Here is a 25,686-nt window from a genome sequence, read left to right as displayed (position 1 = left end):
ACTATTTTAAAAATGATTAAATATGTTTTTTGTTTTCAACTTTTAATGAGAATTGGAATTAATCCTTCTTCAAAATTTTGATTCAATTTAATCCCCCAATTTTAGAATTGCGTGAATTTAATCCTTTCAACTAACTTTTGTTAAGTTTATTTGATATGTCAAACATATTTTATGATATCATTTGAGTTGTTTATTCCGTTTAACACATTTTTACTTCAATTTTAACTAAAAAACTATTATGAAACATATTTGAAACGTTAAATAAATTTAATAAAATTTGATTAAAAATACTAAATTCACTGTCTTAAAGTTCGAGAATTAAATCGAATCAAAATTTTAAAAATGAATTAATTAAAATTTTCATTAAAATTTTAGGTAAAAAAAAATGTAAGACTTTAAAAAAATATACAAGAGGTACTTTTAATTGATTCACAGAAATAGAAACTTTAGTGGTAAAATTGCAGAAAACCACTTATTCATAGATATAATTGGCAAATAAAGCAGTGAATTAGCGAGTCAAGAAAGTTAACTTGTACAACAGACAGAACATGGTCTCTGAGCACAGACACTGTGGGTTAATTTTGTTAACACTGTGTCTATAAAAGGCAAACATCACTTATTATTACTCATTCACAAAACATCTACCTCCAAGGTTACTGTTTCTTTGTGTTAGTTTTGGAGTTCGATTCCGCATAATGTTTCAGAATATCGTGAAAGTCTTCGCCGGCGAAGACAAACTCCGGCACCGGGTGAAAGGAACGGTGGTGCTGATGAAGAAGAATGTGTTGGACTTCAACGATTTCAGTGCCTCCTTCCTCGATCGTCTTCACGAGTTTGTGGGTAAACGAGTTTCTCTTCAGCTCGTAAGTGCCGTCAACGTCGACCCTGGTCAGTTCACTTCCTCTCTGCTTGACTTGGATCTCTTCATTTCCCTCATCTCTAACTTCAAATTTTACTCTTTTCATCTTCAAAACATCTTGTGTAGCTTTTTCTTTTCTTTTACAAAATCATTTAATCACAAGCTTCGATGAACCACCACACACATCTCGTACTAGCTCTATACTTTTCAAGTGATGACAGAGTTTCTAACATAGTACTGTTTTTTTAACAGACTTTTCGTTTAAAACTCTGAAATTGTGAGTGGAACTTAGGTTTGATTGTGTGTTTATGTTTTACAAATATTTCTAAAAAGAATTAGATGATAAAAGATATTATAGATTTGAAAGATGACTAGGTGTGGTGGTGGGGTACATGCATGAACACGAGTGAAAGAAATTCAGAGGAAGGAAGAGAAACTTTAAATATTCTGGATATTTATTTTAAAAACTGAAAAATTCTTTTTCGATTTCAGTGACATCAAATATCTTTATAAAAAAAATATTAGGTTTGTTAACTTAATTCTTATTTTTTACATTAATTTTTTAAACGAACTAAAATATTATTTACCTAAAGAAAAGAGGGTCGCACTAGATCAGATCCATATAGGATAAGTACACGGTTTGAATAATATAATTATACATTATTACTTATTTTTTAATACCTTTTCTTCACTTTTTATTTTCTCTGAAAGTATATTAATAACCAAACAAGTATGTTTATACGAAAATAATATCTTAAAATATACTATTTTTATAATATAGTTCCTGAAAATATAATAATATAATTCTTTATCACAAAATGTTTGGCTTGCATGGGATTTGGGATTTTGCTGGACTCTGGAATAAAGAATGATTCGTAGTGCTGGTTAACTTCCGTAGTCTTCAGCCAATGGCTTTATATAACAATTTATCTTGTGCTTAATAATATCATTATAAATATTTCAATTTCAGTTCATCTTAAACCAAATAATAATTGCTTGTTTATAATTGTTTAGCTTAGAGGCGAAAAAATAAAAGAATAAAACATAGTAAAATCTTTAAGTTTGAATAAGATTATTTTCTGAAAATACTTGTTTAGAAACTTTGCATATACCTAGCCTAGCTGTCAATGACAAGGTGTAAATAAATATGCTTCTAAATTTATTTATTCGTCGGTGTACGGTGGGAAATATTATATCAATATGTGTCTATGATCTCATAGGGTTTCCAAAGTTACTCTTTTTTTTTTCTTTTTCCGGAAGCAAAAACAACGTAAAATAAGAAAAATATAAAACAGTGGATTTGTGATTAGTGACGTAGACCGAAAGAAAATTACTTTCAGAATAATGCCACCAAGTTGACAAAAAAGTAAAGAAAAAAAGAAAAAACAAGAATACTACTGCAGTGTTTCTGTTCTCTGTTATCTCTCTTTTTCATATAAACTTTACATTAATTTGTTCTATCCTATTCTACTGGTTTTGCCGAGTTTACATTCTTTTGTCACGTATAATTTAATTTGTTGGTTAACTTTGTTGTCATCTATTAAGTTCCATAGCATGAAATCTCAAGGGTCATTTGTCAAGACCTGGGCCATGGAACATGACATCCTACTTCCCACCGACTAAAACCATTGTTTGTCTTTTTATATCAAACAACCTGATAGGATATTATCTTATATTGTTTAGTCAGTTTACATCTTCTACACCATAAAAAGTAAAACTTTTCTATCATTCTCTTTTTAAGGATTAACTCTCTCCTATAGTATAAAATCATATTTAACTCCTATCATTTATCACAAATTTATTCCAAAGTTGAAATGTTATTTATGAATAATTTGTAGGGAATAGCAATGGCTTGAAGGGTAAACTTGGGAAACCTGCTTTTCTAGAAGACTGGATTACAACACTAGCACCTTTGACTGTGGGAGAAACAGCATTCAAGGTTACATTTGAGTGGGACGAGGAGATAGGAACACCAGGAGCCTTTATTATAAGGAACAATCATCACAGTGAGTTCTACCTCAAAAGTCTCACACTTGAAAATGTTCCTGGCCAAGGTGTCATTCGCTTTATCTGTAACTCTTGGGTATACCCTGCTGATAAATATGAAAAGGATCGCATTTTCTTCTCCAACAAGGTACACTTACAAACACAGCATGTCACATTTTTATTAGTAATCATTGTAGTTCATTATGGGACTTGTTGCAAGTTACATATTTTGTACCTATTGCAGGCATATCTTCCGAGTGAAACACCAGTGCCACTACTTAAGTACAGAGAGGAAGAGCTGGAGAATTTAAGAGGTAACGGGAAGGGACAGCTCCAAGAATGGGACAGGGTCTATGATTATGATGTTTACAATGATTTGGGAAATCCAGATAAGGGTCCACAACATGCTCGTCCTACTCTAGGAGGGTCTAACGAATACCCCTACCCTCGTAGGGGAAGAACTGGTAGACCACCAACAAAATCAGGTAAGGCTTTTATTTTTGTTGTTTTCTTATTCATTGAATATTTATTAACCACTGTCATATCTTAAAAGGGACTCATTTGTTGTAACTTTCAAATATTGTATATAGAGATGTCAATTTCTTTTGTTGTTTTCTTGGCAGATCCTAAATGTGAGAGTAGGCTGAATATTGCGTCAAGCTTAGACGTCTATGTTCCTAGGGATGAAAGATTCGGTCACTTGAAAATGGCAGATTTTCTTGCCTATGCACTGAAATCCATTGTTCAAGTTCTGAAACCGGAGTTGGAATCTCTATTTGACAGCACCCCTAATGAGTTTGACAGTTTTGAAGATGTATTCAAACTCTATGAAGGAGGGATTGAGGTGCCCGAGGGTATACTTACTGAAGTTAGGGATAACATCCCGGCAGAGATGCTTAAGGAAATTTTCCGATCTGATGGCGAAAGGTTCCTCAAATTTCCCGTGCCTCAAGTGATTGCAGGTGTAGTACAAATAAATGGATAATATAGCATGTTTTTTGCAAGTAAAAACAAACCAAATCATGCATTTTGCAAACCAATACTATTTAAAAGTGGTGTTCTTATGATGTGGGTTTTTGGAACAGTGGATAAATCTGCATGGCAAACAGATGAAGAATTTGCTAGGGAAATGCTGGCTGGTATAAATCCTGTCATAATTCGTGGTCTCCATGTAAGTCCAAGTGTTTTCAATTAATTGTTAATGATTGGTATAAAGAATAGGATCTTTGTCATGATTGTCAAATCTACCATTTCTAATGTATTTCAGAATCAGTATCCAATTAAGAATTGTCCCACTCACTGTCATCCTAAATAACTGCAGGAGTTCCCACCTGCAAGCAAGTTAGATCCTAAACTCTATGGTAATCAAACCAGTACAATAACCAAGGAACACATCGAAAGTAACCTGGAAGGGCTCACTGTAGATGAGGTAATTTTTCAGTCTTCACATTAAGATGTTGTTAAAACATAGTTTTTTACTCTTAGCCAATGTTGAGATGCATACTAATTATTTGCATTTGGCTGAATAGGCAATTAAAGAAAGGAGATTGTTCATTTTAGATCTCCATGACGCAGTGATACCATACATTAGAAGGATAAACTCTACTTCTACAAAGACATATGCCAGCAGGACAATTCTGTTCTTGCAAAAAAATGGAATTTTAAAGCCCCTAGCCATTGAGTTGAGTTTGCCTCATCCTGAAGGAGATCAATATGGTGCAATCAGCAAAGTTTACACTCCAGAGGAGCAAGGCGTGGAAAAATCGTTCTGGCAATTAGCCAAAGCTTATGTAGTGGTAGTGGACTCAGGCTATCATCAACTTATCAGCCACTGGTATAACTCTATCAGAGAAAAACTAAATACAATCTTAGTTTGTGTACTATTGAAATTAACTCTAGATGTCACACCTGTGTCACTGTCACAGGTTGCATACTCATGCAGTCATTGAGCCATTCATTCTAGCAACAAATAGACAGCTTAGTGTGCTTCACCCTATTCATAAACTACTGCAGCCTCACTTTCGTGACACCATGAATATAAATGCACTAGGAAGACAGATTCTCATTAATGCAGGTGGTGCTCTAGAATCAACGGTTTGCCCCTCTAGGTATTCTATGGAGTTTTCATCTGTTCTTTACAAGGACTGGGTTTTCCCTGAGCAGGCACTGCCTGAAGATCTTCTCAAGAGGTAACTAAACCATTCAAGCAAAACACCCTTTAGAATCATCAATTGTTTTTCATTTTCTGAATATTTGCTTCTTTCAGAGGAGTGGCTGTGGAGGACCCAACTTCCCAATATGGTCTTCGGTTACTGATTGAGGATTACCCTTTTGCGGTTGATGGGTTAGAGATTTGGTTTGCTATCAGAACATGGGTTCAGGACTACTGCTCCTTTTACTACAGGGAGGATGACGCAGTGAAGAAAGATAATGAACTTCAATCTTGGTGGAAGGAAATAAGAGAGGTGGGTCATGGAGACAAGAAAAATGAACCTTGGTGGCCAAAGATGCAGACATGTGAAGATCTGATTCAGACCTGCACTATTCTCATATGGGTTGCCTCAGCTCTCCATGCTGCAATCAACTTCGGACAGTATCCATTTGGGGGTTTCCCACCAAGTCGCCCAGCTATAAGCCGGCGATTCATGCCAGAAAAAGGAACTCCAGAATACGATGAACTGGTGGCAGATCCTGTGAAGGGTTATCTGAAAACAATCAGTTCACAGTTTCAGGCTGTTCTTGGCATTTCACTTGTAGAAATCTTGTCCAAACATTCTAGTGATGAGGTTTACCTTGGGCAGAGAGAGACTCCAGATTGGACATCTGATGCAGAGCCATTGCAGGCGTTTGAGAAATTTGGCCAAAAACTCGCGAGCATTGAGGAAAGGATCTTGAGAATGAACAGTGATGAGAAATTCAGAAATCGGTTTGGTCCGGTTAAGATGCCATACACTTTGCTTTATCCAACAAGTAAAGGTGGACTAACTGGCATGGGGGTTCCTAATAGTATCTCAATCTGAAGGGTCTTGTCTTTAGTTGTGATAAATAATAATGAACTTTCGGGGCTTGCTTAATTTGAATCATGATTTATGTTGTAGATTGTTTCGCCTTTTTCTTTGGCTCCGTGAACTTTTTAATTATTTGGACTTAGGCAAACTGCATTCGGGAAATAAAGAAAAAGATGAACACTCTAACGCTCATTCTCATTGACATATGAACCTTTTAACTTTCGTTTCTTTTTTTCTTTCTTATAAACAGAATGGTAGTTAGGTTTAGTATTTGTAGTATAATGTAACTAACCTCACTCGGGACTATCTTCACGATGTTCCCCCATAGATTTGTCTACACGGAATCTCCTTGCTCCTTTGAAATTTGCATATTTAAAAGTTTGATATTCAAATCTCATTATAAATAAAATAAAAGCTTAAATAGATTTTTAGTCTCAAATTTAAATATGAAATTAAAATTTGTCATTGTTTCAAATTTTGATATATCTTGATTTAAAACTTCAGAAATAATTAAATATAAAAATAATTGAATATAGTCTTTTTAACCTAATGACATTAATTTGTATAGACTCGTTAAACATGTTTGTTTTATTGAATATAAAAGTGTAAATAACTTATAAGTCGTCTTAAACATGTTTGTTTTATTGAATATAAAGGTAATGAAATGAGAGGTTATAAGTGTAACGAGTTGAATTTCAAGTAATCAGAAGGATATACAGCAAAAACTGATGCATTTTTAATAATTTTAGTTATTTATTCCTCTCATTTGATGTTTATAGCCTCACGTCATCACTTTATTACAAGTTGTGTTCACTCCACATGAATATAATAAAATGGATCATGTTGACTTATTTGAATTAAGTTAGAGATTAAATAAAAAGTTTTAAAATTATCACAATTGCATTGAAAAATTAATCAAATGTTGGAATTAAATAATTTATTTAACTTTATATACGAGAGTAAACAATTAAATGTAACTAAAATTTCATGATAAGTATAACATATTATACTTTTGAGAACATTGAGAGAGAAAAATGTTTTCAAGATTTTGAATATCAAACTCTAAAGAGATAGTAAAAAACTTTTTTTTTAAATAAAAAAAAGTATATAAACTATTTTGATGTTTTTGTAGGATTGAAATATAACTTTGACGATTCCCATAAAATACTTATGACTTTTTCTATGTTTCGAGACTGAGATGTACTTTCTCAATCATTAGTGTAATCTGACTTGTGCGTAATGTTATAATGAATTCATAATAATGACCTGATGAACAATGTTATTTATAATAATTTCATCAACTTTTTATCCGCTCACCTAAGTCAACTAGGTGGTTATCTTTCTTAGGCTGCTTAAGATTTTACCATTTCATCTCATGTTCTAATATTTGTGTCACTTAACAGGATTGAGATACGTGCTATTCCTATGTCTGAAATGTGTCTATCGATATAATGTCATTATAAATTGATGAATTGTCACAATCTATATGTGTGTTCCAAGATGATGTGTCCCCGCATGATGTCGTTTTGAACTGACAACATCATCTTAGCTGTATATGACATGTTTGATTATCTATTAAATTAAAAATTTACTCAACAGTAATCGGTAATTAAACATTTTTAAAATTTCAAGTGATAAAATAATAAGCAATAAAAACAACATTAAAGAAGGAGTTTAAATGATTTAATGTAAATGCTATAAAATATTTAATTTGATATTACTATTCCCTCTATTTCCTTAAATGTAACATATTATTTGTAAAAAAAAAGTATGCAAAATATTTACCTATATTTTACTACGCAGGAAAATACAGTTTTTAGAATTTTTTTTTTCCAGAAAATATTGGAATAAAAAATATTGTTTGAAAATTTATCAACCAAAAATAAAATATAAATTTCTTATGCAAACTGTAAATAACCATGCAAAAATTTACAATTAATTTCTTAACTATAAATTATTATATTAGTCCTAAAATTTTCAAATTGATCCTTGTTTTTTCAACAATCTTTTAGTTATTTAACAAGAATCACTTTCTTAAACTATTTTAATATTTTTTATTTTAAAAAAAGATTACATTATATATTTGCAAATAAGTTGCTATTAATAACATTAAAAAAGCAAACACAACCTGTGATCGGTTGGTATAATTTAATAATCCCTTAATCAATATTATTTTTTTAGTAATATTCTTCTATAGATATGATATTGAATAATAAGATAAAATAAAATAAATTATTGTTATTATAAATCATTGAAAATATGTACATGCACGTGAATTTATTTCTTTATAATAAATAATAAATAATAAATTTATTATTTTAATTATAAAAATAAATAAATTATTTTCCTTATTTCATTAAATAATTTACAAATACATTTTTATATATAATTATTTTAATTTAAAACAATAGTCAAATAAAAATAATTAAATTTCTAAAATATTAGTTTAAAAACAAAATTAGTAAAATATATTTTTTTAATTTAAAAATATTAGTTAGTAAATAAAATTAAAAAATATATATATAGCAGAAGAAAAATTCCCTTTATAGTATAATAAATAACAATAACATCTTTTTACTCTTTTTACTCTTTTTACACCAACCATAAATTAAAACTCAATTCAAATTTACAGAAAATGACGGGAAACATGTGCAAGATTCTCTTCCAAAATTTCAAATATAATCCTGTACGAACGAAACTATGCATCCCCATTGAGACGCACAATGTTGATCATTGATGGGAGGTAGCTACTGACGTGTAGGGTGAGTGATATGATAACACGGATCCGTATTCTCCCTCCTCGACCGTGCTGTGGACGATGCGGAGAGCAAAAAATCCCATTGGTTAATGCCCTCGTTTTATTCAAGTTTCGCGGCAATGCGTTACTCTTTATCTCTTTCCGTGTAAACCCTGGCACTCCCGTTTTTCTCTTCTTGCATCGTGCTTCAACGGGTATCGGAACCCTATGAGAGGGGTGAGTGTCACGTCACCATCTCCTCATTCCGATCTGTAATCTAGGGTTTGAATTCGGAAAGGAAAATACAATTTGGTTAATCTTTTTGTTAATTAGAAGTAATTTGTCCGCTTACATTCGCTATTGGTAGTTTTTGTTCTTGCTTGCTTCTTTGCTTTTCTTTTGTCTCTTTTTCTGAAGAAACAAGCTGGTTGGAGCCGGTCGTGTGATGATTGAATTTGTTTCTTTCTAAATTTTGAATCTGCCTTCTATTTCGATTATTTAGAAAATATTTGAGGTGGTCCATGGTGAAGGTTTTATGTTTTAACCGGTGGAGATTTCAATGTTGTGAAGCATGTTGTTAATTAGTAAATTCAATGTGATTGTGAGTTCAGTTTGGAAGATGCGGATCTTTGTTGTCAGGTAGTTGTGTGTAGCTTGCAACTATTTCAATTTGCTGTCTGTCCTGACAGTTTGAAAATGTTTCAGGTGCATTCTGAATTTGCCGCATATATGTTAGTTTGCTGTCAGTATAGACTTAACTGATGCTCGGCTCTCTTGGGTGGTGGGGGGTAAATAACTGTAATTTCCTAATTTGGTTTGGAATTTGCTGCCTTAATTAAAAAGAGTAGCAATATGATCTAAGTGTCTGTATTTTTTTGATTTTTTTTTGAAAAGTTTGAATGCCTAATTGTCAGCTGGGGAGTTGATGTTCATTGGTCCACAAAAAAGAACTTAGCTCTTGTCTATGCTTCTATATTGCCTTGAATTATTGTTGTTTCTATTGCATTATTGATTAGTTCATTAGCGGAGTTTGAACTTAACATTGTTGATTGTGGCTTTGTTTTTGGGTTCAACGACATAAGGGCTCAATGGCACCAACAAGGAAATCTAGAAGTGTTAATAAGCGGATTTCAAGTTCAAATGATCTTTCTCCTGAGAAAGATGGAGTTAGTTCAAACAAAAACAAGCAACGGGTATGTCATGATCAGATGACTTTTTCATTCTGAAACTAGATGTAGTAGGACACAAAAATTAAAATATATGAATACAATACTGCATCTTGCTTATTTTTTAGAATAGTTTTACAAACATGCTAAAGTGGCAGTTTTTGAGTTTCAGAATATTGGTGTCAGTATTTTTGCATTTAACTTGAAAAGTTGTGAACTATGTTGCACAGGTACCAATGATAAGACTTGATACACAGATATAATTATATCTTTTGAAAATTATGACATGAGATGCTGCATATATTATATGAAATACAAATTTATTTTTGATTTCATTTATCATTTTAGTCTTGAAATTTTGAATCCTTGTTAATGTGTGTCATTTGCACAGAAGAAAAAGTTGACTGATAAACTGGGATCTCAGTGGAGCAAGGAAGAATTAGAGAGATTTTATGAAGCATATAGAATGTATGGGAAAGACTGGAAGAAGGTGTGCTTTTGTTGTGGTCTTTTTTTCTCACCATCATACTTGTTTATTAGGATATTTGAGGACAATTGGGTTTGTTCTTTCCTTTTCTCCTATCATTATCATGTCAATTACAGGTAGAGTTTTTGTTACTGTTCTCTGTTCTTATTTATTTCGATTTGCAGGTGGCTAGTGTTGTACGAAATAGAACCACTGAAACGGTAGAAGCTCTTTACAATATGAATAGGGTAAATCAATATTATTGAGCCTTAATCTATAGTAGTAATTTATTTTTCTTTTGAACATTCTACCTTTTGTTTGACATTTTTCCTTTGTGTGCATGCTTTTTTTGGTGTAACTGAGTTGACTAAAAGCCTAGATGACAATATATGTTGAATCTGCCAATGGAACTTAAAACTTTTGTTCTTCCTCTTCTTTTGCTCCATCTTACTCTACCCTTATTTTCTTCATAACCATTTTTAACTGGGACATTATGTGATATCAAGCTATGGCTTTCAGTCCATGAAATTGTAATGGTTATGCTCCCATAAGGCTAGTTGACATGTTTAGGTCCTTGCTTATGTACAAGTTCTTGCTTCTAGCTATCACAAATTGATTTATTAATTTTGTGTAGATTTTGTTGTAAGTGTCATTGAAACTACAAGTTGTAATCTACAGGCATACCTCTCTCTGCCAGAGGGCACGGCTTCTGTTGTTGGCCTCATAGCAATGATGACTGATCACTACAATGTCCTGGTAAGTTAAAAGTTGATTTTTTTAGTAGATATGTTTTGCTAGAAAGAAGGTGAAAACTTAATCAAAATTCTGTTCTCATTATTTGCCATGGCATCTCTTGTTATATTATAATCTTTTCAATTTCTTTTTCCATCGCGACATTACAATTGATGTATTTCATGCTCACTTTTGGATTTGCATTTGTCTTTATATTTATTGGAACATATTAGTATTTGTGTAAGCTGTGTTCTTCTCTGTCTAGTTACATCCTTTTTTCTTGCTCCCTTCCTCATGGTATGTTATATTGGCTTTGACTATGCATTTGTGAGTTGTCATTTTCTGGACTCAAATTTGACAGGAAGAGAGTGACAGTGAAATGGAGAGCAATGATGCACTAGGATCTCGGAAATTTGTAAAACGAAAGCGGGAAAAAGTTCAGCTTAGTGTCTCTAAAGATCAGTCTCATTCAATTGCTGCCAGTGATGGTTGCCTCTCTTTATTGAAGAAGAGACGCTTAGATGGTAAAATACCCATTGTGGTACCACTTCCTCTGTTCTTTCCTCATCCAGAGAACCATTTTTGGTTTGCCTTTCTACAAATTGCTTTTATTCCACCCAGGTGACAGACGTTACTGTGGTTTTTATCCTTGCAACCGGAAAGTAGTAGACTAGTGGTTATGTAACAAATGGATACCAGCAAAGTTCTTTCATATTATACAAAAACTCCAATAAGGATTCTTATGACAGATTTAATATATGTTTTTGGACTTTATTTTTATGCTAGTAGAAGGTCACTTGCAAGATATTAAATTCATCAAATAGTTTCTTTACGTAATAGCTTAAGTTTTAAGGAGAGTTGATCTATAACGTGTTATCAAAGCCTTTTACAACCAAGTAGCCAAGTGTTCAATCCTTGCTGCTGTCATTCATCTAAATTGAATTTCAGATAATGCTTTTAAACCTTTCCTGAACTACCCCTCCTTTTTCCAGTTCATTTCTAATGGTACAAAATGCACAGGAAGAATATTATCGTATTTCAACTTCTTTAAACCCAAATATTTATATAGTAACATTATTGATTATTCTAAATTGTTAATCTTGCCCACATTCCTTGTAATCATGTTATGCAAAATATTCTGCACTGGATTGCAGTATTAACGATTAATCAATTAATCAGGTATTGTGCCTCATGCTGTTGGTAAAAGGACTCCTCGCGTCCCAGTTTCTTATTCTTATAAGAAAGATTATACAGAAAATTATGTTTCGCCTTATAGAAGAAGCCTAAAGTCAACTACTGATGCTAATGATGATGAAGTTGCACATGTTGTAGCTTTGGCCTTAACTGAGGCTGCACAGAGAGGAGGGTCTCCCCAAGTTTCTCAATCACCATGTAGAAGAGCAGAAAAAAAACCCTCACCTGTCCAGCGTTGGGAAAGAAAGGTATTAACTGTTCAATGCCCATTTCTTCCATTATCTTGTATTTGTTGGCTGTATTATTATTACTTCAAACTTTGCATGTTACAATACAATGGAATGGTAATCTTTGTGAATGATATGCTTGTGTTCGATACATTCTATTTTGATAATGTTATTATTTTACAATTTGTCAACTAGCAGCAACTGTCAGAGACAGCTCGTGCCAAGTTACACAATCTTTCAGTGGATGAAGAGTTATTAGACGGTAGTATAGAAAGCAGGGGAGCTGACAATGGAGAATATGCAAGAGATAATAGTTCATTGATAGATATGGAGGGCACAGGAACAGTTGAAGTTCTTCAGAAAGGGGGGAAAATTTACAGAAAGAAAGAGAGAGTGAAAAATGTTGGAAACCATCAGCTTGATGATGGCGGGGAAGCATGCAGCGGCACTGAAGAAGGGCTTAGTTGTTCACTAAAGGAAATGGTTGATATTGAGGTTACTAATGAAAAGCTTGAAAAAATCTCTCCAAAAGGTGGGAGGAAACGGAACAAGAAACTCTTCTTTGGAGGTAATTCTGTCACTAGACATGTATGCAAATTGTTTGTGCCACTTTTAGTTCCTTCCCCCCCTTAGCCTTTGGTCAAGGTGAGGTTGGACTTCTGTGAAATTGACTTTTCCTTTTCATCTTTGTACTTACAATATTTAATTACTTCATTTGACAGATGAAACCCCTGCCTTGAATGCGTTGCAAACTTTGGCAGACCTGTCTCTAATGATGCCAATATCTACAATAGATTCTGGTAAGTATAAAGTGATATATTTATCTTCAATAAAATGTAATTGTAAGAGGCTTTTGCATGCATGTGCCACAGAGCAATATCTAAACCAGACAAAAAAAAAAATCCAAACTTTATTGTTTTCACATTCAACGCTATTGCACAATTGTAGGATATTATGTCATTCTTTTTTGTTTAGTTCTGTCGGACAATTGTAACTGGCATTTTGACGGTAATAACCGTCACAGTTGTCACCTCATGGAGATATAGTTTTCTGCTAGACACTTCAAATATATTTCTGGTGCACTGAAGCTTAGTGCCCTTTTTTGTAATCATTCTCTTAGAGAAGCTGATTAGAAAATAGAGAGAGAGAGAGAATCAAACATGAACTGAATATTTTTATTTTGTATCACACTTTTAAAAAGATGAGTAGAACATGTATTTATAGATGTGATTCACCAGTAGCTGTATAGGAACTTACAGCTGTACAAAGTAGTTAAGTAGTTTACAGGTAAACCTACAGTTGTACAAAAGGCATCTATAAACTATACAAACTGACTAGTATTCACATTTCAATATTCAAAAATTCAATCATACAGTTTTTCTTTCTCTCTGTGTTCAGTACTAGTTGAGATTGATTTACCTTATTTTGGTTCATCTTCCTTGAATGTTATTAGCTGCACTTTTAAGTTAACTCCTCACTTCATATTCCTCTGTTTCTCTTTGACTGTTGAATTTTTGAAAGACTTTTGTTTTTGTTTTACTGTCATTTTTCGAAGTTCAAGATAACATTAATAACTCTTTTCATCTATACCTTTACTTTTCACCTACTCTCATATTATATTGTATATATGCATTTATTGTGATATAGAAATGAAAGTGGTAAACTAAAAAAATTCTTACAAATATTGTACTAAGATCAAGAAAGTTTATTGCTTTTTCCAAAAGAACCTTAAATGACACTTCAAAAAGAAATGTAAAAAGTGTTATTTGAACTGCCTTTTTCCCTTATTCAACTCAAACGCTCAGCCTGGGGTCTACTTTTTGTTTCTGCCCTCGATCATGTTTGTTGTTGTAGTCATTAGTGAGATTTAACAAAAAAATCAGTTCTTTATCAGACAAATCTAAGGTCTTTTTTTTCTTTTCTTTTTGTTGTTTCCCCCTTGCCCATCTAGAATCATCTATCCAATTGAAGGGAGACAGGATTTCTACTGATAAAGATGGTAAGTCTGCTCTACCTGAAGGAACATTAACAAGCCATAAGAGACATAAACATAAACACAGTGTAGTGCCTGAAATTGAGGTTTCAACCTCCAAAAAGTCCAAGCTTGGAAAGGAATCAACAAAGGATACTAGCGTGCTTTCTGAATCAAAAGAACAACTTCCTTTTGCTGATGCAACATGGAAAAGAAAACGGAAGTCTGTGGTTTCGAAGGTAAATACATCTTTTGTATGCTTTTTTGAACATATTTTATATAGAGTCTTTTTGTTTTTTGTTTTCTTTTCAAAACAGCTTTCTAGTCAAGAAAATATTTTCTCTTGAACAACTTGGATTAATAAAATAAATGTTGTTGCAGAAACTTAATTGCTTTTTGAATAATATCAACTTCTAGCCTTAAAACAAATAGTATTGTTATATCACCCTGCTATGGATATTGGGTTAGCGCCAGGGATCAATCACCTTACTAGGTGTCAACAAGCATGCCAAACAATTCTAGCAAAAAATTCTGGTGCTCTAGCTTTTTGACAAAAATATTCCTGAAAGTGATTGTTTAAAATTATTTTAGAAGTTTTGGAAATAAATGCCATTGTACCCTCAATAAACATAATGTGTTAATAAACTCATCCTTGTTGATACTAATTATCCCAATAAAATTAAAAGCAAATCACAAAATATTAGAAGACATGAAAAACAACAAAAACAAAATCCTTATTGTACTAAGGGAGGTTGATTACAAGGATCGCAATACCGTAGGACTTCATTAAATATCAAATTCTGAGATATTACTCACTACAAAAGTCCTCTTAGCAAGCTGCCACCAATGCCCTACTTGATCTTTCCCTTTTCGTTTTCATAAAACTAGAAATAGCACATTATTTGTACTCTCCTCACTGGTTCTGGTAGTAGCTTACATTACATTTGCAGACCCACCTTAGTTTTTATTTTTTCTATTATCTTTACCTCGGTGTTAGACCAGTATATACATCTTTTTGTATCTTGTTCTTTCATGAAGGCCATGCACCCACCTTAAAATTCTCATTTATGCTACTCCTTCCTTTTTATCTTGTTCCTTTAAAGTTCAACATTCATTATCATAGAGAAATACTGGATGCATATCACTATAATAAACTTTCCTTTGTGCTTGGTAGGTACTTTGCAATCACAAATAATCCTTGTTTCCTTTACTCTCCATTTTAACTTTCTAGTTTGTTTCTTATGTGACAACTAGATAATTTTCCTTTAAGTTTTGAATTTTGATCTTTGATAACTTTTAAAAACTTGTGGTATAGAAAGGATTGAATATAATAGAAAGTATAGAAGAAATAACAGATCTTTATTTTATTCACTTACTTGGGAACATAATATCCCTACTGCAGTAAAATGATTGAAGAATGTTTTACTGGAATTCAAGAGCCTGATCAAACCCTCATAATATCATATCTTCTCCTCCTTCTTACTGTATACTATGGACTTCACTAATTACTGAACTTTGAGCTTTTTGGGCCCAATTCCTTCCTAAATCTTCTTACATAAACTCCTAATGTGAGACCTGTTACTAACAGACATTTTCTCCTATTTTTACATTCGAGTCATTCTCTTGTTTCTTATTGAAATTGCAATACATATACTCTGTTACTCTTACAAAAGAAAAACTCTTTGATTCCCGAGTCTGTCTCAAAAGCTCAATTTTAGTGTTAATCGCTCCTCTTGATTCCCCAATCAACACTATATCATGTGCAAAATTATGCTGTACTTTCTAAAATATGTGGAAACTAAGAAAATATCTTAAGAAATAATCCTATGATAACTTTAATATAATATTGACATTAGAGATATTTCAACTCTTCCCCTTAAGCTAAAGCTAACTAAGGTTGAAGATTGCTATAAACATGTGTGGGTGTCTGATAGTCTTGCTGTGATGATTTTTTTGGCTGATTAGGCCTTGTCTCTTACAAGGCCAATCATGTGTATGTATGCAAGTGATAGTTGCCACGACACTTTTCATATTGTTATTGCATTGCGGAATAATGTATTCTGACCGTCATGATAGTTTTTCTATGCATTCTCAATTTTTTTTTCTGATCCAATTAATTCTGGTCTGTTTTTCTATGTATCCAATGAATTCAAATTGTCAATTTAATTTCATAACATTTTGTAACAACTCAATTAGTGAGGGAAGGTTTTGTTTGGCTGTAGGTTGCAAATGCAAAGCTTGATTCTTGTCCAACTGGTCCCTTGAAAGATGAGGTATGCAAGTCATTTTTTTTTCTGGACTATATATGTAAACCTCTGCAGTTTCGAAGTTTAATGTTATTAAAATTTTAGTTTTCCCTTTCAAGAGATAGAAGTGGAGCTTGACTATTAATATAGTGTGGATAGCCTAGTCAATTTTAAAAAATAGTTTCAGGAATTGTGCATTCTATCTGTTAAAGGTTTACAAATGTTTAAAACTATAGTTTAATTTAATTCTGGTCAGATTTAACTTCACATCAAAGTATGTTTTGTTAGAGACTGGATCAAAACACTCTGCACTGGGGTAATTTTTCTTATTCTTATTTTAATTCTGGTACCAATTGATGGCAGTACCAGAACCAAAAGTACATACACGAAAGGTAGTACAGGGTGTTTGGGAGACCCTCGCTGGCTTCTCAACTTTTCGTACATGTTTTTCTTCTTCCTAACTCCTTTGTTGTAACTATATAGGTCAACTTTCGTCCATGATTTCCTTTTATTGGTTTGGATAAATCACTCAATTTTCCTTTTGTAAATCACTTGTAGCTATGCAGTTCAGTCTGTTACATTAGTTATTAAATGCCTATGCCATTTTCTAATATAGACCTTATTAATGGGTTGTTTCCTAACATGTTCATTCTATTTGAGTTTCAATTTTATTTCCTGCCTACGTTTTCATGGCATAAATCCCTCATTCCCCACCCTCCAAAGCATGACAGGAAAGTTTCATATGTGAATGGGAGATCACTTTAGTTACTGGGTCTGTGACAGATGATCTGGAATTCTTGATTAAAACGCCATTTAAGTTTTCAGTTGATAAAACATTCAACTCAACTTTTTTCTAATTCTGTAAAGCGGCATTGTATTTAATTTGGGTGTGGCTGGAAGTGTGATCTAATCGGGCATGCTTGAGGTGTGGCCTGGCTAGGAATTTTAAGGAGTTTATGCAGTCGAAACAAGGGAAAATACCAATATTTCCAGGATCACATTCACTACATATATATGTTATAAAATCAATAGCCAGTCAGTCACATGAAGTGTTTGGGTGCATTTGGATTGAGGTTTAATTGTTGGCTAGCTTCAACAAGAATTTTCTCTGTTTTGGCCACTAATATAGGTCTATAGTTTGTTGTATGTTAAGCCACATTAAGTTTGATGTTCATTTCTTGTGCCCTGTAATTCATTGATGTATAGGCACAATTAGTTATTTAAAGAAATCCATTGGTGGATAGCCACGTTAAGTTTGGTATCGTTAGATATGCTCACCTTGTTTATATTGATATAGATACAGAAAAGTATCTGAAGAAAACATTAAATCACATTCATGTGAAGCTAGAAAATCCAATTTTTTGTATTTTCTTTTTGAATATATAGTAATGTGTCCAATTGTTGTAGAAGTTATTTTATTTCCTGATCTTAGAAAATGCTGGGAAATATTCTACTCATCAAAGTTGTGTTCCTGTAGGCTTTAGATGACGAGAAAAAACCAGTAGTTAAAGGAAAACATGGTGATCAGGTTTTTACCCTACCAAAGCAATTGAAGACCGTTAAATCATCAGAGAGTTCCTTGTGTATTGATCAGAAAGATTTGACAGTACCAGTGGTGGAGACTCCACTTCTGAACGAAGTTAGTTTACCAACTAAACGAAGTAGACGGAAGATGAATTTACAGAGAACTTCCTCTGCTAAGGAAAAGTCTTCTGATTCCATATTGAAAAGTCAAGCTAACAAGCACTCTGCTCTAAAGGTACAGCAGTTTTTTTTTTTTTAAATTTAAATTGATTGTGTGCTTTGATTCTTTGAGCGACTTCAATATTTTTTGTCTAAATAATATCTTTTTTATAACTTGCAGGAAAAGCTTTCTAGTTGCTTGTCATCTAATATGGTTCGCAGATGGTTTATGTTTGAATGGTTTTATAGTGCAATTGATTATCCATGGTTTGCCAAAAGGGAATTGATGGAATACTTAAATCATGTCGGACTAGGGAATATCCCAAGGTTAACTCGTGTTGAGTGGAGTGTTGTTAGAGGGTATGAAATTCAGTTAAGGTTATTATGATCTTCTGCTAAACCTTGTGAACAGTTTAGGATTTATTTTAAATTGCCGTACTGTACTTGTTTTTGGCAGTTCCCTTGGCAAACCTCGGCGGCTTTCTGAACATTTTCTTCGTGATGAAAGGCAAAAACTTGCAGAGTATCGGGAATCAGTGAGAAAGCATTATGCTGAACTGCGGACTGGTATTAGGGATGGACTTCCAACTGATTTAGCTAGACCATTATGTGTTGGACAGAGAGTAATTGCTGTTCATCCAAAAACAAGAGAGATTCATGATGGTAGCGTGCTTACTGTTGATTATGACAAGTGCAGGATTCAGTTTGACCGTCCTGAATTAGGTGTTGAGTTTGTAATGGTAATGACATTTCTTATTATCATGCTGCTTTTTAAATGTTATGGCCATTCTTCCATAGGACATTTCAATCAGTTTGTGGCACATTTGTTTCAGTTTAATTGTGGGGGAAAATTTGCTTTTACTTTGTTTTTCCAAAAGCTTCTTCGGTTGATTCCGAAAAGTCATTGTTTCCTTAAAATAAGTTGAACCATATGCGTGCCATTGTAATAAACAGTAAAAAAAACTACCTTGTGCTGTAAGGCTCCTGCAATTCAGAGTGTCTAGGGAAAGGTTGGACCCAATGTGTGTATTGAAGGTAGCCTTGCATTTTTCAATAGGTCGATTTCAAGACAGTGTGTTCTACAGGTCACATTTTGGCAACTCCAAATGAAGGAAATTGTTTTGGTATTTATAAAATATATAAATGGTCTTCGTGTGCCACATGCTGTAAATAAATAAGGAAAGGCTTAACTAAAGATTTTTGTTCCAGATGAATAAACTAGCTTGATATTTTGAAGCATGAACTTGGTTCTCGTTTTCTTGTTTTTGATGAGTGGATTTTTGGTTCAGGACATTGATTGTATGCCTTTCAATCCATTAGATAATATGCCAGAAGCTCTGAGGAGGCATATTGATGACAGAAAAGGATCTTTTATGCCTATAGAGCCACATATTAATGGAAATTCAAATTTTGGGGGGTGCGAAAATCATTCCTCACCTTTGAAGGTACATACTTCATCAAGTGCTTTAGTAATGCATGGAAAGGTTAGATTGCTAACACGTATCAATGTATTGATATTAAACCTAAATTTGGTGCTTACCCTTTTATTTTATACATTCAAATACTGACATTAGAATTTAGGTTTAATTTGATTCAGCTATCTTCATGAATTTTCACTTATTCAAGGAGTTTAACTGTAATATTTGCTACTCTAAAGGTTCAACATATAATCATCTGTTAACAGATCACTTTATAGTAGTGTTAAAAATATTTAAGATAACAGTGCATCAAAATTAAGCGCTTAATTTTTTTCATTGAAATATAATATTTTTCTGCCCTTTTATCTGAAATAAAATAAGCTTGAGCAGTTGATGGTAGAGCTTCATTGTTTTTACTTTTGATGATTGATGCCAGTTATTTCACTATGACTTTTTTGAGTAGTGGACAAACATTCACATATATTCCTGTTGTTCTGCTCTGTGGTTAACTGGATGGATTTACCTGCCTAATACTTTTCTGAAGTTAAAATAAAATTGGCTGAAGGAATTCACAATACAGGTGTTGTAGTGGTTATTGAAATTTTCATCCGTTTTGCTTGGATTGGCACTCCAGATTTCACCACTAATGGGTGAAACATTGATGCTTGAAACATTTAACCAATAAGCAAACGAATTTATTTTTTCATTTGCACGTTGTTAATAATGTTATTTGCCCAGGCTATGGTTGCTACCGTCGATAACTTCTGTGCACAAGCAGGTTGTGTTCAACCATGTAAAGTAACACACCATCAAGCTAGGGAAGCTGACATACATGCACTTTCTGAACTAAAGCGTGCTCTAGATAAAAAGGTTTATACTTTTTGAAGTAGACAATTATTATCAATTTGTTATTTTCTTAATATTAATTGCGCTAGTCTATCCTATACGTAAATTTACATTGCTATGGGTGAACTTGCACCTACTTTTCTGTTGGCTGCTCTTACAGGAGACATTGTTGATGGAACTTCGAAGTTCAAATAGCGATATATTGGAAAACCAAAATGGCATAGAATGCTTAAACGATTCTGAGGTTTTCAAGAAGCATTATGCCACGGTACTGGTAGAGCTAAAGGAAGCCAGTGGGCAGGCATGTGGCTTCCAATGGATTATTTCTTTCATTACAACGTTCTGCATCAATCTTGAACCAAATTTTGATTGGTTGTAACTTACAGGTTTCTGATGCAATGTTACAACTGAGGCAGCGCAATACCTACAGAGGAAACTCTCTGCCACCATGGATGAAGCCACAAGCAGGTTTTAGTGTTCATGACGATCTTCCCAATATGTTGGATGGTTCTCTTACACAAGAGATTGGGTCAACTGTTGTTCAAATTATTAAAGGATCCAGGTCAAGGGCACATGCAATGGTAGATGCTGCATTTAAGGTATGTCCTGTCTATGGATCTTCTGCCGCTGCCCATCTCCATATTTTTGTATTTATTGTTATGAACTTTACATTAAATGTATTGTATAAGTTTTCTCCCACTATTCTTGATCCAGCATTGCATCACTAGTTACAAATTTACAAACGATGATTTGTTGTTTGGCTTAGCCGCAGATCTTTAAACCATATTTGATGAAAGTCAGATGTAATGGTAGCTCTAGACTAGTGAAACATGTTATACAATAGAGCATCGTTCAAGTATTTTCTCGAACTCTAATTTTTGTGAAAACTTTTGACCCTTTTGGATGCTATAATTCAGGCATTGTCTTTGACAAAGGAAGGTGAAGATGCTTTCGTGAAGATTGGGCAAGCATTGGATTCTATTAATCATCAGCAGTTGGCCTCCAAGTCTAGGTTACCTGTGATCAGGTCTCAAGAGCAAGTGAACGCAAATGGCAGTTTCTATCACGTTAATAATTCAACTTGCAGTGTATCAGAGTCTATACTTAATGATCCATCTGGTGCAAAACTACATAATTATTCTGACAAATTTGATACTGAACTTCCATCAGATCTTATCACTTCATGTGTTGCTACATTAATCATGATTCAGGTAATTTTTGTATTCTTTTCTCTGATTATTTTGTATATATTTTTGATCCGGCCAAACTTGTTTTCTAAAGATTTCAAGTTTATGGAACAAATCTTGTTAACGAAACAGGAATGTTGTTTTGACTCGCAGACTTGTACTGAACGGCAATACCCTCCAGCTGACGTGGCTCAGATATTAGATTCTGCAGTTAGCAGCTTGCATCCATGCTGTCCTCAAAACCTTCCTATTTATAGAGAAATTCAAATGTGCATGGGAAGAATCAAAACACAGATTTTAGCTCTGATTCCTACTTGATTTGTATCCAATGTAGCTGATGTACATATGATCTGAAATATTGTTCAGATCACATACGGGTTCTTTGCCCACTTTGTCATGTCTTTTTATTGAGCTACAATAATTTCTTTTACTCCACACCAATAGGTCAAACGGTGGTAGTAGAAATCATGCAAGCAATTCACTGCCCTGTCTTTTTAATCTTGCGTCAAATGCTGCTTCTTAATAAAAAAATATTCAATAAAAATTATTCATTATTTTCAAAATCTACTTTTCTTTAAGTAATTAATAAAAAAACACTATGTTTTTCTTTTTTCTTATCTGTTTTAGGGAAACATCTTAATCTGCAGATAGACAAGCTAGTAAAGCTTCGGTTTGATGGGAATTGGATCTTTTAAACTTTGATATGGGTTATTTTGTAACTGCGCGCCGGAGGAAAAATAAACCTTCGGTGGTCAAAGTAGACATTTTTGGGGGTTGGCGATGAGTATTTAAAAAGGATGGTGATATTTTGATTTATTTATTTTTATCTATTTTTAATTCATTATTCATTTTGAGATCATCACATTACACTTTTAAAAGAAATTAAAATAGATAATTAAAGGGTAATTAAAGTGACAGGTTAAAATGAATCAAAATATTATTATTTATTTAGAAATCATATTATTTTATGTTTAACTACTTTTTTATTTTATATAATTTTTTCAATTTTATCTTTAAATAGTTATTTATTTTAAACTTAAAATAACCACTTATAATAAAAAAAGTCACTTACACATCAGATAATTATTTATAATAAAACTATCAAAACAAAACTTTTGTATAATATTCAAATGTAATAGAAAATGGTCAAGATATAATATTAACTTTTCACATTTTACATTGGGTGTGATGTTAAAAATTCTTATATGGGTTTATTTATAGTTTATCCTCGTCGAATTTTTTGATTAATCTGACTTTTGAAAGATCTTATTCTAATTGAAGTCACTTGTAATAATAATCTTTCGTGCACACGTGTTTCAAAACCACAAATTTGGATAACAAAGAATTGTTACTTACTGATTTAGATTGATGCATCTTAAATTTTCATCCACCTTCAAATAACTTAGTGACATAAATGTAATTTTTTTCATTATCTAATTTGTATGAATTCATCCCAAGTATTTACTTCACCGAGGTCTTTTAAGCCTTTTCATCTTTATATTGATTTACCATAAAGATGTTGTCTACATACATTAACAAGTACAATACACATGTTTTTGCGCAAAGGTTACTTTAATAAAAGCTGACATTTTTTTGATCATTCAATCTAATAATCCAACATAACTTAATGATAATTAAGATGCTAAATTAAAATAGAAGATAAATTTAGATAATATTAACTAGATTGGGTTAAAATTAATAAGTCAATTAAACTTGAATCACTTATAGCCATAATAATTTTAATGCCATTTTTTAATATATTATTTTTATCAATTTGATAATCATAAAATTATTTTTATTGTAGTTTATATACACTTAAAAATAGTATGTTAATGATACACAGATCATTATCTGAAAATTCAACTCTTAAAGAAAACTAAATTTGTGATCATAAAAATTCATCATTCTTTAAATTATCACTAATGTTGTCTTTGGATCCGCATGAATATTGTTCATGTGGATGGAAAGTGACTTCAAAACGTGTTTGGACCTGTTTGTTTGCGATGATTTGAGTGTGGATTTGTAAGTGAGTTGCTAATTTTGACACTCTCTAAAATGAAGAGAAGTGCGGAGAAAGCCAAATCATCGTATTAAAATTACTTTATTGTCTCTCTCTTTTAACAATTTAATTTACTTATATTTATTATATTTATTAGTTTCTTTTTTTCCAAATATACATATTATAACAAATATACATATATATATATATATATAATAACAATTATTATTATTATAATTATAATTATTACAATAATTAGTATTATATAATAAATAATATATATAATAATTATATAGATATTAATAACACTGTATATTATTATTATTATATATATAATTTTAATTTTAATTATTATAATAATTAGTATTATATAATAATAATATTATTATTATTTAAATAAATATATTTTGTAAATGAATTAATTGTATAAAATAAAATATATTTAAATAAATGTGGAGTTAAAATTAAACTACCTATATTATAAATTATTTGAAGTTATAATTGAGAATAATAATAATTATTCTAAGTTATTGGTTATAATATGGATAAATATTATTTTTGTAATTTTAAATAACATTTTTAATTTTATTTAAATATCTTTTCTTCTATTTATATTGAAGGATAAAATGATAATCATACAATTTATTCTCTTAATAATTATTATTTATTAAATTTTATCAATCACGTCATACATAAACTTTCATAAACTTTTCACTTATATCCACTCAAATCATATCATCTTTCCTTTAATTCAAACAATCTCATATTTACTTGTAAATCAACGCAAATTCACTCTCCCAAATTCACACCCTAATCCAAACACAGCATAAAACACTATATAGATTTGAATATGGATTTGAAAGACTGGATTTAAGTAAATTTGAAGAGAAAATGAGATGAATGTAAGAGTGTTTGAATTAAGGGAAAGAAGATAAGAGATTAACATAACAACCACTACATTTAAATTGAATATAAAATTATTTTATAAATAAAAATTTTATTTGTTTATTATTTTTAATTGAATATAAAATTATTTTATAAATAAAAATTAATATAACATTTAAATAACTCACTAACTTCGTATTTTTCACCTTACCAGCAAAAAAAAAAACTCTACACAACTTTTTCCTTGAATATCTGCATCGATCTAATCAAAATTATCGCATTTCTGTGATCAACGTGTTTCCGTCGTTGGAAACAAACAAGACCTAAGTAACTACTTAAGTTACTTAACTTTGAGATATGTTTTTGAACAAACAGTTTTTAAAAATATTTATAGGACGAAGAATATAAATAAAAAATAAAATTATTTTTTTATACACAAATTATAAATAAAAATGTAAAGAAATTAAATAAAATTTTTAATTCATATGAAAAAGGAAAATTCACTCATTTGAGGTGACTAGCCTTAGCCAACAGCTGAGGTATTCTATTTGCACTTGTTCCATACTATCTTCCTTGTATCTCATTACTCTTCTATATCTAATCACATTTTCTTAAGAATTTGAAGAAAATTAAGAAAAATGTCTTCAATGCTAAAAAAAAAAGTTTTCCTCTAAAGATTAAGATCTAATACATTAAAAACCAACACTAATTACTATTAGATAACATCACAAAAATACTATTTCAATAATAATTTGAGAAAAAAACAGGAAGCATTTTAGGAAGAAGCATTAAAAAGAGAGTTTTTATTCATGGAATTCAATTAGATCATTTATCAACCGATAACACAATATAGGTTGTATAGACTAAATATTTTAACAACTGATCAAAGACCTTCGCGTTTTCAATTATTTCTAATCAAAACTTGTTACATTTGTATATTACGACTTTTTAGGAGACAAGATTCAAAACTTTTGAATCAAAATACGATCTTGACAAAAGACAAAAATCAAAATAGTCGCCATTAAGAAGTCATGTAAACTCCATTCATTGGACCAAATTGAATTTACGAATTTGA

General features: G+C 31.8%; 2 protein-coding genes across 6 annotated transcripts; both read left to right on the top strand.

Moving 5' to 3' along the window:
• The first annotated feature begins 601 nt into the window (after positions 1–601).
• On the top strand, positions 602–6,039 carry LOC114191620 (putative linoleate 9S-lipoxygenase 5). Its single transcript, XM_028080915.2, has 9 exons — positions 602–888; positions 2,698–2,993; positions 3,090–3,330; positions 3,469–3,807; positions 3,931–4,016; positions 4,167–4,274; positions 4,375–4,679; positions 4,771–5,034; positions 5,112–6,039. Exons 1-9 carry the CDS (start codon positions 696–698, stop codon positions 5,863–5,865), a joined length of 2,586 nt encoding a protein of 861 aa, XP_027936716.2. The 5' UTR covers positions 602–695; the 3' UTR covers positions 5,866–6,039.
• A 2,541-nt stretch (positions 6,040–8,580) lies between these two features.
• On the top strand, positions 8,581–22,290 carry LOC114191618 (protein ALWAYS EARLY 2). 5 transcript variants are annotated; one of them, XM_085676145.1, is made up of 20 exons: positions 8,581–8,827; positions 9,673–9,783; positions 10,151–10,246; positions 10,408–10,470; positions 10,901–10,978; positions 11,316–11,478; positions 12,134–12,396; positions 12,571–12,943; positions 13,098–13,175; positions 14,327–14,586; positions 16,570–16,620; positions 18,071–18,352; positions 18,458–18,636; positions 18,734–19,016; positions 19,566–19,721; positions 20,433–20,564; positions 20,701–20,841; positions 20,927–21,139; positions 21,458–21,751; positions 21,881–22,290. In XM_085676145.1, exons 1-20 carry the CDS (start codon positions 8,819–8,821, stop codon positions 22,043–22,045), a joined length of 3,390 nt encoding a protein of 1,129 aa, XP_085532271.1. In that variant the 5' UTR covers positions 8,581–8,818; the 3' UTR covers positions 22,046–22,290. The 5 variants fall into 5 exon arrangements, with proteins under 5 accessions (XP_085532271.1, XP_027936714.1, XP_085532270.1 ...); XM_028080913.2 differs by having other exon boundaries at positions 10,148–10,246; XM_085676144.1 differs by lacking the exon at positions 8,581–8,827 and adding an exon at positions 9,360–9,378 and having other exon boundaries at positions 10,148–10,246; positions 12,574–12,943.
• The last annotated feature ends 3,396 nt before the right edge of the window (positions 22,291–25,686 follow it).

Source organism: Vigna unguiculata, chromosome 7 (genome assembly GCF_037176805.1).
Source record: "Vigna unguiculata cultivar grain cowpea cultivar isolate G323 ecotype 2 chromosome 7, ASM3717680v1, whole genome shotgun sequence".
In the NCBI taxonomy this organism is placed as follows: Eukaryota; Viridiplantae; Streptophyta; class Magnoliopsida; order Fabales; family Fabaceae; genus Vigna; species Vigna unguiculata.
This window is presented reverse-complemented; position numbering and strand designations above follow the sequence as displayed.

Excerpts from the sequence above, each read along its gene's own strand:
- LOC114191620 (XM_028080915.2), top strand. The coding sequence starts at position 696 with ATGTTTCAGAATATCGTGAAAGTCTTCGCCGGCGAAGACAAACTCCGG. Across the intron at positions 4,017-4,166 it reads TCATAATTCGTGGTCTCCAT|GAGTTCCCACCTGCAAGCAA; the intron begins GTAAGTCCAAGT and ends AAATAACTGCAG. Across the intron at positions 4,680-4,770 it reads CATCAACTTATCAGCCACTG|GTTGCATACTCATGCAGTCA; the intron begins GTATAACTCTAT and ends TCACTGTCACAG.
- LOC114191618 (XM_028080913.2), top strand. Across the intron at positions 19,017-19,565 it reads TAGGTGTTGAGTTTGTAATG|GACATTGATTGTATGCCTTT; the intron begins GTAATGACATTT and ends TTTTTGGTTCAG. Across the intron at positions 19,722-20,432 it reads ATCATTCCTCACCTTTGAAG|GCTATGGTTGCTACCGTCGA; the intron begins GTACATACTTCA and ends TTATTTGCCCAG.